At 33.9% G+C, this 14,127-nt stretch overlaps 1 protein-coding gene across 1 annotated transcript in view; it reads left to right on the forward strand.

Annotated features, from left to right (window-relative positions):
- The window catches only part of ADAMTS6 (ADAM metallopeptidase with thrombospondin type 1 motif, 6), a 217,283-nt gene that overhangs the window by 10,548 nt on the left and 192,608 nt on the right, over positions 1–14,127 (forward strand). The window contains exons 4-6 of the mRNA XM_004678267.1: positions 6,851–7,062; positions 7,560–7,643; positions 8,156–8,301. Coding sequence (XP_004678324.1) covers positions 6,851–7,062; positions 7,560–7,643; positions 8,156–8,301 — 442 coding nt within the window. The remainder of the gene's footprint in view (positions 1–6,850; positions 7,063–7,559; positions 7,644–8,155; positions 8,302–14,127) is intronic.

Genomic DNA, 14,127 nt, shown 5'->3' on the forward strand with positions numbered 1-14,127 from the left:
TTTGGTACTTGGTAATGCTAATAATAAAAGTAAAAAAGGAACATGAGAGAATAGAGTGATAATGCCCACAATCCTCTTGAAAATGTCACTACTTGGTAGTACTAAATCAACTTTGGAAGTTCTTTGAGAAGCCCTTAAAATATAATACTGTGTAAAACTTGACTTTTTTTCTTTAAAGAGGAAAATAAATGTCACCTTTAAAAAAAAGTACAGATAATAGTTATAGCTTTCATGCAAAGCTGTTCCATTGTACTCTGTGCTGTTTGGTGAGTGTGATGTTTCTGTGCTAGTGTCAGGAATTTAAAAACAGGCCAAACACCCTCCCTGGTGGCGCAGCGGGTTAAAGCACTGCACAAAGAAGCTTAAGCCACTTCTGCACGAGTTAGATCCCCGCCTGCTCCGAGGAGATCCACATGGCAAGGCAGACCTCTCCTGACCCACCCACTGCTCCCCTCAGCAGTGTACTTCATCGATCTGCCTGTTCTGTGCCCCACTCTGTCTCTGGTGAATCCTCTGACCCTCCGCATCTCTGCCTGTACCCCAGTTCTGTACGAATAAATAAATAAATCTTAAAAAAAAAAAAAAAACAGTCCAAACAATGGGGTTGGATGCAGGGTCACTAACCCAAAAAGAGTGCTGAATTCTTACTACACATTCTTAAAAATGCAGAGTAATGCTGAATTTAATGGTTTAGATTAAATTGAGCTCACAAAGCCCCTAAGATGCGTCACAGAACTTACAGAGCTCATGGTTGGATTAATCCATACATGAGCTCACCCTGCCACATCAAGATGATCCTTACTGAAAAAGAGCAGATTGTTCCTAAACCAGAAGAAGTTGCACAGAAGAAAATAAAAATTGCAGAAGAAATTGAAGAAACAAACTTATGGCCAGGAACCAAGTTCAACTTAAAAAAACAAACAAAAATAAATAAAAACTTGCATAAACTGGAAGAGTATTAAGGTGATATTCAAAATTAGTGATAGTTAGTGTGCTATGTAAATAGAGTAGGGACAATACACTCAGACTCTAGTGATCAAGGAAGACTTCCTGGAGGAACTAACTTCTCAGCTGAAGTCTGAGGGATAAAAGAAGGTAGTAGGGTATAAGTGGAGAGTGCAGAAGGTGAAGTGTTATACATAGAATATACAACAGTTGTAAAGGTTCTGAATCAAACAAGAGCATATCACATTCCAGAACTTCATGTAATTGGATAGTTCATGTAATTGGATATTAGAATGTACGAAGTTAGGGATGTAGAATGTAGAAAGTTAGAATCATTATAGTGGGGGGAGTTATTATGAGAGACAAATAAAGCTAAAGACATATAAAGGGTGTGTAAAACATGTTAAAGAGTTGGTTTATCCTAAGGTGCTAGAAACCTATTAAGAGATTTTAAGCAGTAGTAGTATATTTGTATTTTAGAAGGAGTACCCACCCTACAGCAGTATGGAGCCTGAATTAGATAGAGAAGGGCAAGACTAGAGGTAGGGAATTAGGAGGCCACTTACCCTCAATTTCTCTAAGTTTTCTATGAGATTAAAAAATTTAGAGAATTTGTGGAATAGCACAATGGAAAGAATAGGAACTTTGGAGAAATTACTCAACCTAAGTACGTCTCTTTACATACATCGGTCATTCAGCAAAATTGTAGCTATCATTTTTATTGAAATAACTTTATCACATGTAAAGGCTATTTAAAAATAAAGATTAGATTTGTCCTATGTAGTCCCAATAGCTGGAACCTCAGGAACAGTATTCGAGAAGTACCTTCCATTTTAATACAACAAAAGGTTTACCAACAACTAATTTTTCTAAAGATTGAATGGGCTCAGCAAGTAGATTAGTAAACAAGGAATACTTTGCCTTGTGAAGTAGGGACTGCATCATCCTTTGGTTTACTCTCCCTATCCAATAAGACTTTTTCTTCTGCATGAGTGTAAGTTTTCTCTGGAATTCTTTCTTCATGGACTGCTGTCATTCTACTTACTCCCTTCTTGAATAATGGCTGAGGCTTTTCATTATGAAAAGTCCTCATTGGTCAAGATTGGCTGGGATTAGAAAAACACCATTTAAAATGGGTCCACTTAAGAATGAGATAATATTTCATAGTTAATAATGAAAAGGTTTGGCTGGTCTTTAGATTGAGTAATGGAGCTAAATATTATGGAAACAGTTTATCTTACGTTTAACAGAATTTAGCCTATGTCCAACTTCTTTTAAAAATGATGTTACTTATGGATAAAAATTTCCAGTCATTTTTATCATAACACGACACCTCTCATTTTCTGATCATAATAATCACTTTCTGCAAAAAAAAGTGAAGATTTCATCATATTCTGAGGAATATTTCTTAAACTCTTTGATATTCAGATTACTTAAAAAATACTTATCAGAAAAACAAATACCAGATGATTTCACTCAGATGTGGAATCTAAAGAAACAAAACAAAGGAACAGACAAATGTAAACAAAAAAAGAAAGAAAGAAAACAACCTAGAAGTCTGAATGTAGAATAAAGGTTACCAGTGGGGGAATGTGGGGGTAGGAAACAAAGATGGAAAGGGCCCAGTGGACTATGGTGCTTTGATGGTGAATGTGATAACATACATCTGAAACCTATGCCTATATCCCTAAATCATATACAGTATATGTTACCTAAATCATGTACAATATATGTTACCTCAATAAAAAATATAATTAAGAAAAAAGAAAAGAGAAAAAAGGAAAGTTGGTAATAACACAAGAGTTACATGGAATTTAGAGATTAACACATGAGAAGCAAGTAAATGGCAAAGGAGTCTGAATGGGAATGGCCAAATAGAGAGGTAAACCAACTGGTTATATGACATGATATCCTATGATGGAAGTATGTGTAAAGATTCAAAAAGCATCAGTTATGATAAGTGCTGCTGCAGTGGAAAAAAAATGGAGATTGCAAAATCACAGTGGAGCCAGTGATATGGGTGTCATTTGTCCTGGAGAAGAGCAGCAGAAGAATATGCAAATTAAAATAACATTATATATTTTTAAATGTCTGATTCAGGCAGACCATTATTTTTCAGAGTTATATGCCAAAGTTCATGCTATGCCATTATACATTTTATGTTTTAGGGGAAAGATTTTCTTCTACAACACTTCCTCTGGCGTATTGAGATCATTTCCTAAATAATCCTGGCTTTTAACCTGCTTCATTCATTAGCCATCTCTACTATCCTTAACACTGGTGCATTTAGTCCTGACCCTCATTATCTCTTGCCTAGTTGACTGTAATGACTCTAATTGGTTTGTCTGTCTCCAAGTTTGTCTTTCTGTCATTAGTCAAGTCTGTCTCCTAAATCTGCAATGTGTTACACACCTTCAAACATTTTACTAACTTCCCAGTAGTGCTTGGAATATAGCAGTAATTCCCTAAGTTCCATGGGAGTGTTATTAGAGGTTATTGAAAATAAAGTGTTCTGTGTTCAGTGGAACTCATGTTTATACCAAAATTCTTTTGAATTTTGTTTTATTACATTTTGATATTAACTTTACATTCTAATTAGATTCAAAATATCAATTCAAAACTTTTATGAAAGGTATATATATTTTTTTAAAGATTTATTTATTCATACAGAACTGGGGTATAGGCCAGAGATGCAGAGGGTGAGAGGATTCACCAGAGACAGAGTGGGGAGCAGAAAAGGCAGATCGACGAAGTACACTGCTGAGGGGACCAGCGGGTGGGTCAGGAGAGGTCTGCCTTGCCATGTGGAGCTTCTCCAGGGCAGACGGGAATTGAACTCATGCGGAAGTGGCTTAAGCTTCTTAGTGCAGTGCTTTAACCCGCTGTGCCACCAGGGAGGGCCCGAAAGGAATATCTATTTTTAGAAAATACAGGATAAAAAGAAATCATTCTTATATTACCCCCAGAGATAAATGAATGTATAGAGACATAATATTACGTATTTATTACATAAATAGTTGCTTAACACATATGTTTAAGGTTTTGTAGTTACTAGGTATGCAGCAATAAATAAAGTAGGAAAAGTTCCCTTAGAGTATATGTTCTGGCAAGGAGAGGCAGTTAACTAAATAAGCAGTCAAACAAACAAATAAATTCATTGATCAGCTATCAAAAAGTACTAATTACAGTGGCAAAAATAATAAGTTACATCAGCAGGATAATCTTCATTGGCTGTATATATTCAAAAAATTTTGGGATTGATCAGAAAGTTAAAATCTTATTTCATATGGCAAAGAAATTCTTTCACTAGGTTTCAGGGAAAAGTTTTTGCTTTTTTGTGGAAAAATGTTTTCTGTAGTGGTTTATATTCTATTCAAAATTAAATTGAAAAAAACATGTATAATGAGTATCATTTGAAAATACTTTTGAAAGAAAACAAAGTCATTTGAATAAAATGAAACATGTCAATTATGTAGTCTATTTTATAATAAAAAGTTATTAGTCAAATATCATTAATCTTAACATTAAGCAGTCAATTAGCAGTTATAGAAGTTAAATGCTGTTTCGTAATGATTCTGGGTTAGCTTAATTTTACAAATGAAACTGAAGATGTTATCCCTTTCACTTTTATTCATTTAATATGTGTGTGTGTGAAATGTCTTTGAGGTACATTAATAAATGAAAAGATAAAGCCCTATTACTCAAAGAATTTGTAGTCTGATTGACAATCAAGCAAACTAACAATAAAACAAATCTAATTGAAAATTATGGAAACAATCAGGATAATAGCAATAACTACCTTATCCTGAATGCTATGACATGAGAAGCATGATGGCAAAGTATTTTTGTATCCAGTCATCCCTAGTTATTTTCACAATATTTTAAGTACACATAAGGAGGAACACAATGAATTACAGAAATGAAAATCATCAAAATAATGATAATTAAATCCTCCAGTTAGACATGGAAACTGTCTAGTCAGAGGAAAGGAAGACTTGGCATGATTTGAATAAAAGAGTGATTTTATGATTACAAAAGATTGAGCAAAAGAAATTGGAATTATATTAATACAGAAATGATTTTGGATGTTGTATATTAATCTTATCACAAACCCAATGCTGTAGCAACAGACTTATTATATTAGAGTTTCTGTGGGCCAGCTTCTGTGCATGGATGTGTTACCTTCTTAACTTCAGTCAGGACTGAGTTTTCATTTGGAGCCTTGACTGGGGAAACATTCACTACCCGACTCCCATGGTTGTTGGTGGCATCCATTTCCTTGTGGTTGCAAGGTGTAAGTCTTTTTGAGTAGTTGTCTACCAGGTACCACATGCAATTCCTTGTCATGAATGATTCACCAGCATGGTTACTCTCTTCTAGGCCAGCAAGGTGAAGACTCTAGTAAGAGAGATACTACATTAGGTGACATAATTATGTGCACATGTACATGTAACCATGTACACCCCACTATCTTTGCTGTATTCTGTTGGCTTGGAGCAAGTCACAGGACCCTTCCATCCCCAAGGGGTGAGAATCACACAAAGGAGTGAACAAGAGGAGGAGCTTAATGAGATTTCCAGTTAAGTGGAGGCTAGAACGATTTCCTGTTCAATGTAAAGATGTGATAGTAAGTTAACGCAGAGGACTTGTACCTGCTCAAGTTACTAAATGAAGATGAGATGTGAACACAAATGTTCACAAATGTCAGAGTACTAAAAGGTGTCCTCTGTACTGAAGGAACAAAAGATAAACTGCAATCCACATTAAAATGTAAAGTGTGCCATGCTAGAATCATGATGTTCTACTTTTCATTGTGGTGCCATTTACTTAGCAGTTTTTAACCTATAGATGTGGAAAAGGAATACGTTGGGTAACCTATCAGTGTAAATAATTGTACATTGCAAAGTAAAGTGAAAAAAAAAAAACACCTCATTTTGGAATTGAGACTTCTATAGCAGTTGACTTGCTTTAATTGAAAGTTTAATAAAAGCATTTTATCTTAAGGTTAATACTCAGAGAACTAATACACACACACACACACTCAGACTCAGAAAAATGTAGGACATTTGGGTAGAGAGGGTCAAGTTAGTAGCATGAATAAACTAGGACTTTGGTAGTGTGTGTGGTGAGGTGTATCATCTATCAAGTTGTGAAGCTGTGCTCTTGAAGTTTATATTGTATTGTAAACCAGTGATAGATCAATACAATTTTATTTAAAAGAAGCCAGATACAAAGTGAAAAGCAGTCAACTGAATTGTACAATAAGAATAAATAAAATAAATTCTCAAATGTATGTAAGAGAGTTTTGCAACATTACTTTTCCTCATAAGAACTGATTTAGGCTGTTTAGAAATTTAATTCTCTAGTAGTTGCTTTTAAAATAACTTTAAAATTTTTGTTAAAGTCCATATGTGAAAATATTATGATAGGGAGGAGGCCTAGTGGACTTTGGTGGAGGATTAAAAGTTCATTGGGAATGGTGTGGAATGGTAACATAATGTACAGCTGAAGAGTTGTGAACCAATACATCTAAATCATGTATAGTGTTGTAAACCAGTGTTATCTCAATAAAAAAATAATATAATAAAAATGATAAAATGTAAGTTTTATGATAAAACCACTCACTGGAATCATATGAAATGGTTATTTGAAAATTCTTTTTAATTAGGTAACTCAGATAATTTTGTTTGCAAGAGTAATTGAATGTTATTACTGTTTAATTTTTTCAGATAATGATTATTTTGAAAACTTTTTAAAGTTTAGTTTTCTCACTATTTTATTTCTCCATCCTCTCTCCTTTAAATAATCTTTATGTTAGAGAATTTGTTAGAGATGTCTACATGAAAAATCTACAAGCCTGTTTAAATAGTGAACCCATCTGAACTATTCATTACTTCTATTGTAGACCTACTAAGAAGTGGCAAACCTTGGTGGCTAAATGATACATCTGCTTTTCCTTCTTCACTACCAATTAATGGCACACATAACCACCACAGAGAGAAGAGATCAGTAAGCATTGAGCGGTTTGTGGAGACATTAGTAGTGGCAGACAAAATGATGGTGGGCTACCATGGCCGCAAAGACATTGAACATTACATTTTGAGTGTGATGAATATTGTAAGTTTGATCCCTTTATATAATAATTTTTCTTAATAGTTCATTGTTTTGACAAAGGTCATGGATTCTTACTGTGAAAAAATGATTTTAAGAATTTACTTATCTAAAATGAGAACGAATTGTCTATTAATATTTTTCATAGAAAATAAATTTAAAGGTGACTTTATTGTTCCCTTTTTTTTTTAGATAATTTAACTTTTGAACATGTCATGTTAAATCTTTTTTGAGAGGTTTTTACTTGAAAGATCAGTGTATCCTCTTAATTACTATGTTGTAGCTTATCTTTAGGAGAAAAATTATTTTTAGGTAGACATACCATGAACAGTTTACTGAGGCATCTTTAGGACAGAGTCCAGTGTTTGGTATCAAAAATATCTATTTAATATACACAGTGGTTAAATTAATGAAGAATTGTTTTGCCTTCTTTAAAAAATATCAAACAGTTACCATATGATTTTTGTCTGACTTTGTGTCTTTTCTTATTTTCTGGAGGTCAGGTTGCCAAACTTTACCGTGATTCCAGCCTAGGAAACGTTGTGAATATTATAGTGGCCCGCTTAATCGTTCTCACAGAAGATCAGGTAAGAATGAGTTAGTTTTTAAACCTAAAACTCTTTTAACAGACAGACTATAGAATTATACATGTAAAATAATATACTTGATTGATTGCTGTTCTGCTTAAGAAGTTCTAGTTGAATATGACATTTTAGCTCTAAGCATTTAATATATTAAGCAAATTTTAAATAGTTTGCAGAAATATGTACGATGTCATGTTAAAACTAATATGTATTTTAGTTCTATGTTTCAGTATAAAGATGAGCATTTTCATGGAAGACCTTATAATGTGATTTTGGTTGGTTTTTATGCTGATAAACAGATATTTTCACATTATCATTAAAATTGAAACTGGAAAGAATGTCTTTAATAATACACTAAATTAAATCAGGTCAGATATACAGAGATAAAAATTGGCAAGAGATTTTTCCTAGAAACCACTGATTCTAATTATAGTCCCACTTTAGTCTTCAAAAGTTTTAACAACTGACCTTAGTAATTTGTTTGGAACATTTCTGGTATGCATGTTGTATTGCAGCCAAACTTGGAGATAAACCACCATGCAGACAAGTCTCTCGATAGCTTCTGTAAATGGCAGAAATCCATTCTCTCCCACCAAAGTGATGGAAACACCATTCCAGAAAATGGGATTGCCCACCACGATAATGCTGTTCTTATTACTAGGTATGGCCTGTTACAAGTATTTTTCCTTTGTTGTTGTTTTTTTTTTTAATATTGTAACTATATTTGGTTCTACCTAAAGTCTCATTAAGTAATAAATATAATGAAAGAAAAATGATAATTTATAAGTACCACTGAGAAAGAATATAGTATACTGGTATTATATTTGCATCAAATGAACCAAATAAGAAAAAAAGATTTTGAGTTGACATAGAAATTTAACAATTATCTTTTTCCTTTTACCAAGTTCTTTTCACAAGGTTTAATTGAACACATATATGTATTAACAAAATACATACTAAAAGTAAGATTTAGAAATATTAAAAAATGTATTTTAAAAGTAAAGAGTCATCATTCTTGGTTATAAAATACATTCATTGTCCTTTTATCCAAATAGTTATAAAGGAAGAGACCCCTATTTTCACACTTTACTTAAATAACTGTTTACTTAATTTATTTTAATTGAAAGGTAAACATAAAGAAACAGATTTATTACAATATAGATTACAGAAATTTTCTTTTGGCACAATTATTACTTGAATAACACTATTTTTTTCTAGTTTAACACAACGATGCTCAAATCCATTCAGTTCTTTCTCTTCAAGAATAATTCCTTGCCATAGATATTGTTATTATTTTTTGCGTATTAAAAAAAGAGGGAACCGGTTCAAAATACTTAAGTTGTCAAGATCACTCATCTAATGAATGAGGAGATTCAAGCCCTGTTTTCTTTGGTTACACTGTGCTATGTTAGATTTTTATACTTTAATTACAATTGGTTAGAAGCATGCTTAAATCATTTTATGATAAGTGTATTTTGAATTTTTAATGAGTATTTAAAAAGGAAAGCAAAAATCAGTTATAATAAACAAATAATAAGTAACATGGAAGCCTTATTTTATCTTGGCTAAAAGGACTAGCCTTTGTTGTCTTGATATTTTATCTTAATTTGCTGTTAAGGATTTAACACATGCCTCACCTGTGGTGTGCCCATTGCATACATTAAATTCTGTGGAGAGAGTATAAATTGTATGGGGTCAGAATCTGGAAAACGAGTATGATAATGTGAATCTAGTTTTTAAAAAATTTCTCTGTGTTGTGAAGTAAAAATTTCTTAGTTTATTTTTTTACAGTTACACTTTTGTTAATTGACTTCATCTACCTGGTATTGTAAGTCAGGAAATTTTATTTATGACATGGTTGTGAATAAAAACAACATTGTATGGTTCTGCTTTCATAAGCATTGACATGTTAGTCTGATAAATACTGCAATTCCTCAGAGTCTTGTGGTCTGGAATGATTCCCAAATATATTTAAGGAGTTAAAAATATACTAGGAATTGTGCAAATATAGAAACTTTTGTGTAAAAATATATATGGATATGATTAGTGTCAATGAAATTACTGAAAAAAAAATGTTATGTATGGTTAACAAAGTTATCATGGGTATTTGCATTAGCTTCTGTATTTATTTTTATAAAGCGTACCTCTCCCAAAAGGCAATGCCCAGTGGGCTCCTGATGTTTCACATTTTCATTATTTTATCTGCTATGGATTTCTAATTTCTGCATCAAATGACAGAAGTTATACAAGAGTGCCCAGTTGTATGTATTTGGATAGTAAAATACAGTTAGGCAGTGGGCCACCCTTTGCACTTGGCTACTTTAGATTGTCTGACCATTTACTCTGATTAAGGCCAGATAGTTTTCTGATCCTCTGAAGAACTCTTCTTTGCTACTATGAGCTATTTTGAGTGTATACCTCATATCATTTTTAGATAGTTATGTAATGGAGGTTGGAAATACACCTCTTCTGGGCATATTGAAATTGTTAATAAAGTCTCAATAACTTTTAGCTTATTTTAGTCTGTAATCTTTTTATTTTTAGGGTCAGAGACTGACTTATCTAAATGAGATGACTTATTTCTATTATTTAGTTCTTTATTCTTTTTTTCTGCATGGACATTTATCAGTACTTGCTCTCCCTTATGTATTTTTAATTTGTGAAACTGAACATATGTTTAAATCATACTGCTACCTTTAGAAAAAATAAATATAAGAATTCCATAGATGTTTTGATATTAATGTTGAAAATCGCTTCTTATAACTCACTTATTAATAGGTTCAGAATCCACCATTTAGAGGTAAGATTATGATTTACATGTGCTTGAAATGTAGGCTCACTAGGGAGAATGTATAATGTGTTTATTGAGAATTCCAGAGAAAAATTGATGAATATGTTTATCTCCAGTAGGCCAAATTTTGTCCTAGGGATTTAAATGTTTTAAGCAGAAAACCATTTGGAATTGTAGTTACTTAGTTTAAATAGTTCCTTTTGAAAAAATGTCTAACTGAAAATATCTAGCCTTAGCAAATGATATTTCATTGATTTGAATTTAAAACAAACTGCCCTCTACAAAGCTGTCAGATCATTATGACTAAACAGAAAATAGAGAAAATTTATGAATTTAAAATTTTGTTGTTTTATCTGCTATTAATGTGACATTGGATTAACACCAAAGATCGTGTTAAAATTGTATATATTTTAAAACTTATATTCATATGTGCATATATTTATGATATGCTTTCTGATGTTAACAAATATTGTTCTGCTAAGATTTAGTCATAGTATTTACTTAGAAACAAATGTATATATGTTTATATACATATGTATATATATGTAGCCAGGTTATATACAATCTAGTTTTTTTCTAATGTTTTGTAAAGAGTAGTAGACATACAAAATTTTATATATTTAAAGTGTGGAACATGATTTAATATATGTATACATTGTTAATTAATTGCACAGTTGGTTAGCACATTCAGAATTTAAGAAGATAAAATTGGACTGTAAGAATATGAACTTTATTTGGTAGAAAATTTCTCTTTTTTTGTTTAAAGATTTATTTATTTATTTGTGCATACAGAACTGGGGTACAGGCCAGAGGCTCAGGGGCGGTGAGAAGCTTCACCAGAGACAGAGTGGGGAGCAGAACAGGCAGATCTACGAAGTACACTGCTGAGGGAAGCAGCGGGCGGGTCAGGAGAGGTCTGGCTCGCCATGTGGTCTCCTCCGGGCAGGCGGCAGGCGGGAATCGAACTCATGCGGAAGCGGCTTCAGATTCTCAGTGCTGTGCTTTAACCCGCTGCGCCACCAGGGAGGGCCGAAAATTTCTCTTTTTTTAAAGCTGTGGTACAGGCCAGCTGTGCAGGGGAGGTGAGAGGATTCACCAGATACAGAATAGGGAGCAGAACAGGCTGATCAATGAAGTACCCTGCTGAGGGGAACAGCAGGCAGGTCAGAAGAGGTCTGCCACACCATGTGGGTCACCTTCCTGGCCAGGGATTGAACTTGTGAAGTGGTTGCAGTGCTGTGATTTAGCCATATGTGCCACCAGGGAGGGCCCCAGGTGGAAAACTTTCAACTTACCTTTATTAAACAATGTATTAAGATGCTATTGATACTTATCAATAAAAAGTTACAATTTTGGCCTCTCTCTGGTGGCACAACAGGTTAAAACACAGCACTAAGAAGCTATGAAGCCACTGCAACACAAGTTCGATCCCTGGCCAGGGGGTGGCCCACATGGCATGGCAGACCTCTCCTGACCCACCCACTGCTCCCCTCAGCAATGTTTCAGTCTATCTGCCTGTCCTGTCCCCCACCCCCCACTCTGTCTCTGGTGAATTCTCTTACCACCACCCTCGCACCTCTTGCCTGTATGTACCCCAGTTTTATATTTATAAATAAGTAAAAATTTTTTAAAGCTACATTTCAGGTATTGATGCAAATAAAATTATATTTCCATGAAAATAAGGAAATATTCACCATAAATTTAAAATCAAATCAATTTGTAAATTTACTTTGTCTCAGAAACATTCAAGAAATCCATGATAGTCTGAGAATCAGTAGGATTTAGTGCCAGGAAGTGTGCTGGCATCAATGTTGAACAAGTAGCACAGACAGGCTAATGCATCTGTCACCTGGCTTTTCTCCTGTTGATTGTTGGAATTATGTTTGCCATCTTTTTAAATATATTACAGTATGGAGTACAGAGAGGAGTGATAATCTAAGGTTTTTCTTTTTTTTTTTTTGAAAACCACTTCTTTGAGCTAGAATTCAGAGACCATATACTTTATCCAAATAAAGTGTGCAATTCAGTGGTTTTTAATATATTCACCAGCATGATCAACCCTGTCCATAATCAACGTTAGAACATTTCTATCATTGCTGAAAGAAGTCATCAATCATTTGCTTCAGCCTCCCCATCCCTCCACACCCTTAGGTATCAATAATCTACTTTCTTTTCCATAGATTTATCTATTTTGGAATTGGCCTATTTATGGAATCATACAATATCCCGTTGTAACTGACTCTTGTACTGTGCACATTGTTTTTAAGGTTGTCCATGTTGTAGCATGTGCTAGGACTTCATTTCTCTTAGCTTAAATTTCTGTGTATACAAAGTACAGATCTTTGAAGAATGTGCCTATTAATAGGTATTAAATAATTATATTCCTTTTCAGTTTTTCATTAGTGAAAATCATGGGGCATATAAACAGATCTCACAATACAGATGCAAAAATTGCACCAGTCACATAATCTAATTTTTAATTAAAATGGGCATATTTATCCTCTTAAGGGATCATGACTATTTGCTTTGATGCTGCTGGGCTTAAAAGGATTAGAATTTCCATACTCAATTTATGTTTTCAGGTGTGAGATTAAAAAAAAAAAAAGTGTTTTGCTAAAACTTGACCTGTAACATGTGGATTTAAAAAAAGTTTTCCATTTTTTTAAAAACAAATGTATCAATTATATATTGGCTTCATGGGTATTTATTAAAACAGAAAAAGAAAGGGCTATTAAATGTGATGTTACCATTTATTTGGTATGCACCTATGGATTTTTTTTAATACTAAAGGAAATGTGTTACATTTTTTATGGACTATTATTACACTTTTAAAAACTGTGCTAGGTTTACAATGACCAGAGGAATTTTGAGTTCAGATAAATTGATTCTGGCATTTGGACATTTTGAACTATTTGCTCTTTCTTCTCTTTTACCACTCTGGCTCCACCAACTACCCGTGGCCCTCTTCTTCCTCTTTCAGCTTTGCTTTTTCTGCTTAGTACCTAGCTTGCTGGTTCTTTCTCTCTCTCTTTTTAATGATTTATTTATGCATACAGCACTGGGGTACAGGCCAGAGGTACTGGGTGGTAAGAGGATTCACCTGAGACAGAGTGGGGAACAAGATAGGCAGATGGACTGAAATACACTGCCGAGGAGAACAGCTGGAAGGTCAGGAGAGGTCTGTCATGCCATGTGGATCACCTCCAGGGTAGGGATCGAACTTGTGTTGCAGTGGCTTCATAGCTTCTTAGTGCTGTGCACCACCATGGAGGGTCGTTTGTTTCTCAGACGTGTTAATGTAGGTTCACTTTCCATTGCAAGTAGGAGTATGTGAAACGGGGTTAACTTGAACTTTTTTGTGCAATCTGAGACACTTAAGAATAAAAGAGAGCAGAAAAATAAGAAAAGGTAACACTGGCTCATTATACCTAGGAAGTAGACAAAACTAGTACACATGAGATTGGACAAGTAGAAAACCACTTATAGGCTTATTCATTCAACCTGAATTCATTGGGCTGTTGATGTTTCATGGTGTTGTTAGTTGCAGGTACTCAATGGTGGATAAGTCAATGAATGAGTTGGGTGCATTGGAGAAAAGTAAAATGTAGTAAGTAAAGGGGAGAATTATATGCAGTAATGTTTGTGAAGTTGCAGGGGTGAGTGTCTGAAAGGTTTTGTATGCTGTGCTTAAAAGTT

The sequence above is a fragment of the Condylura cristata genome, unplaced genomic scaffold (genome assembly GCF_000260355.1).
Source record: "Condylura cristata isolate star-nosed mole 26May11 unplaced genomic scaffold, ConCri1.0 scaffold00007, whole genome shotgun sequence".
Classification (NCBI taxonomy): Eukaryota; Metazoa; Chordata; class Mammalia; order Eulipotyphla; family Talpidae; genus Condylura; species Condylura cristata.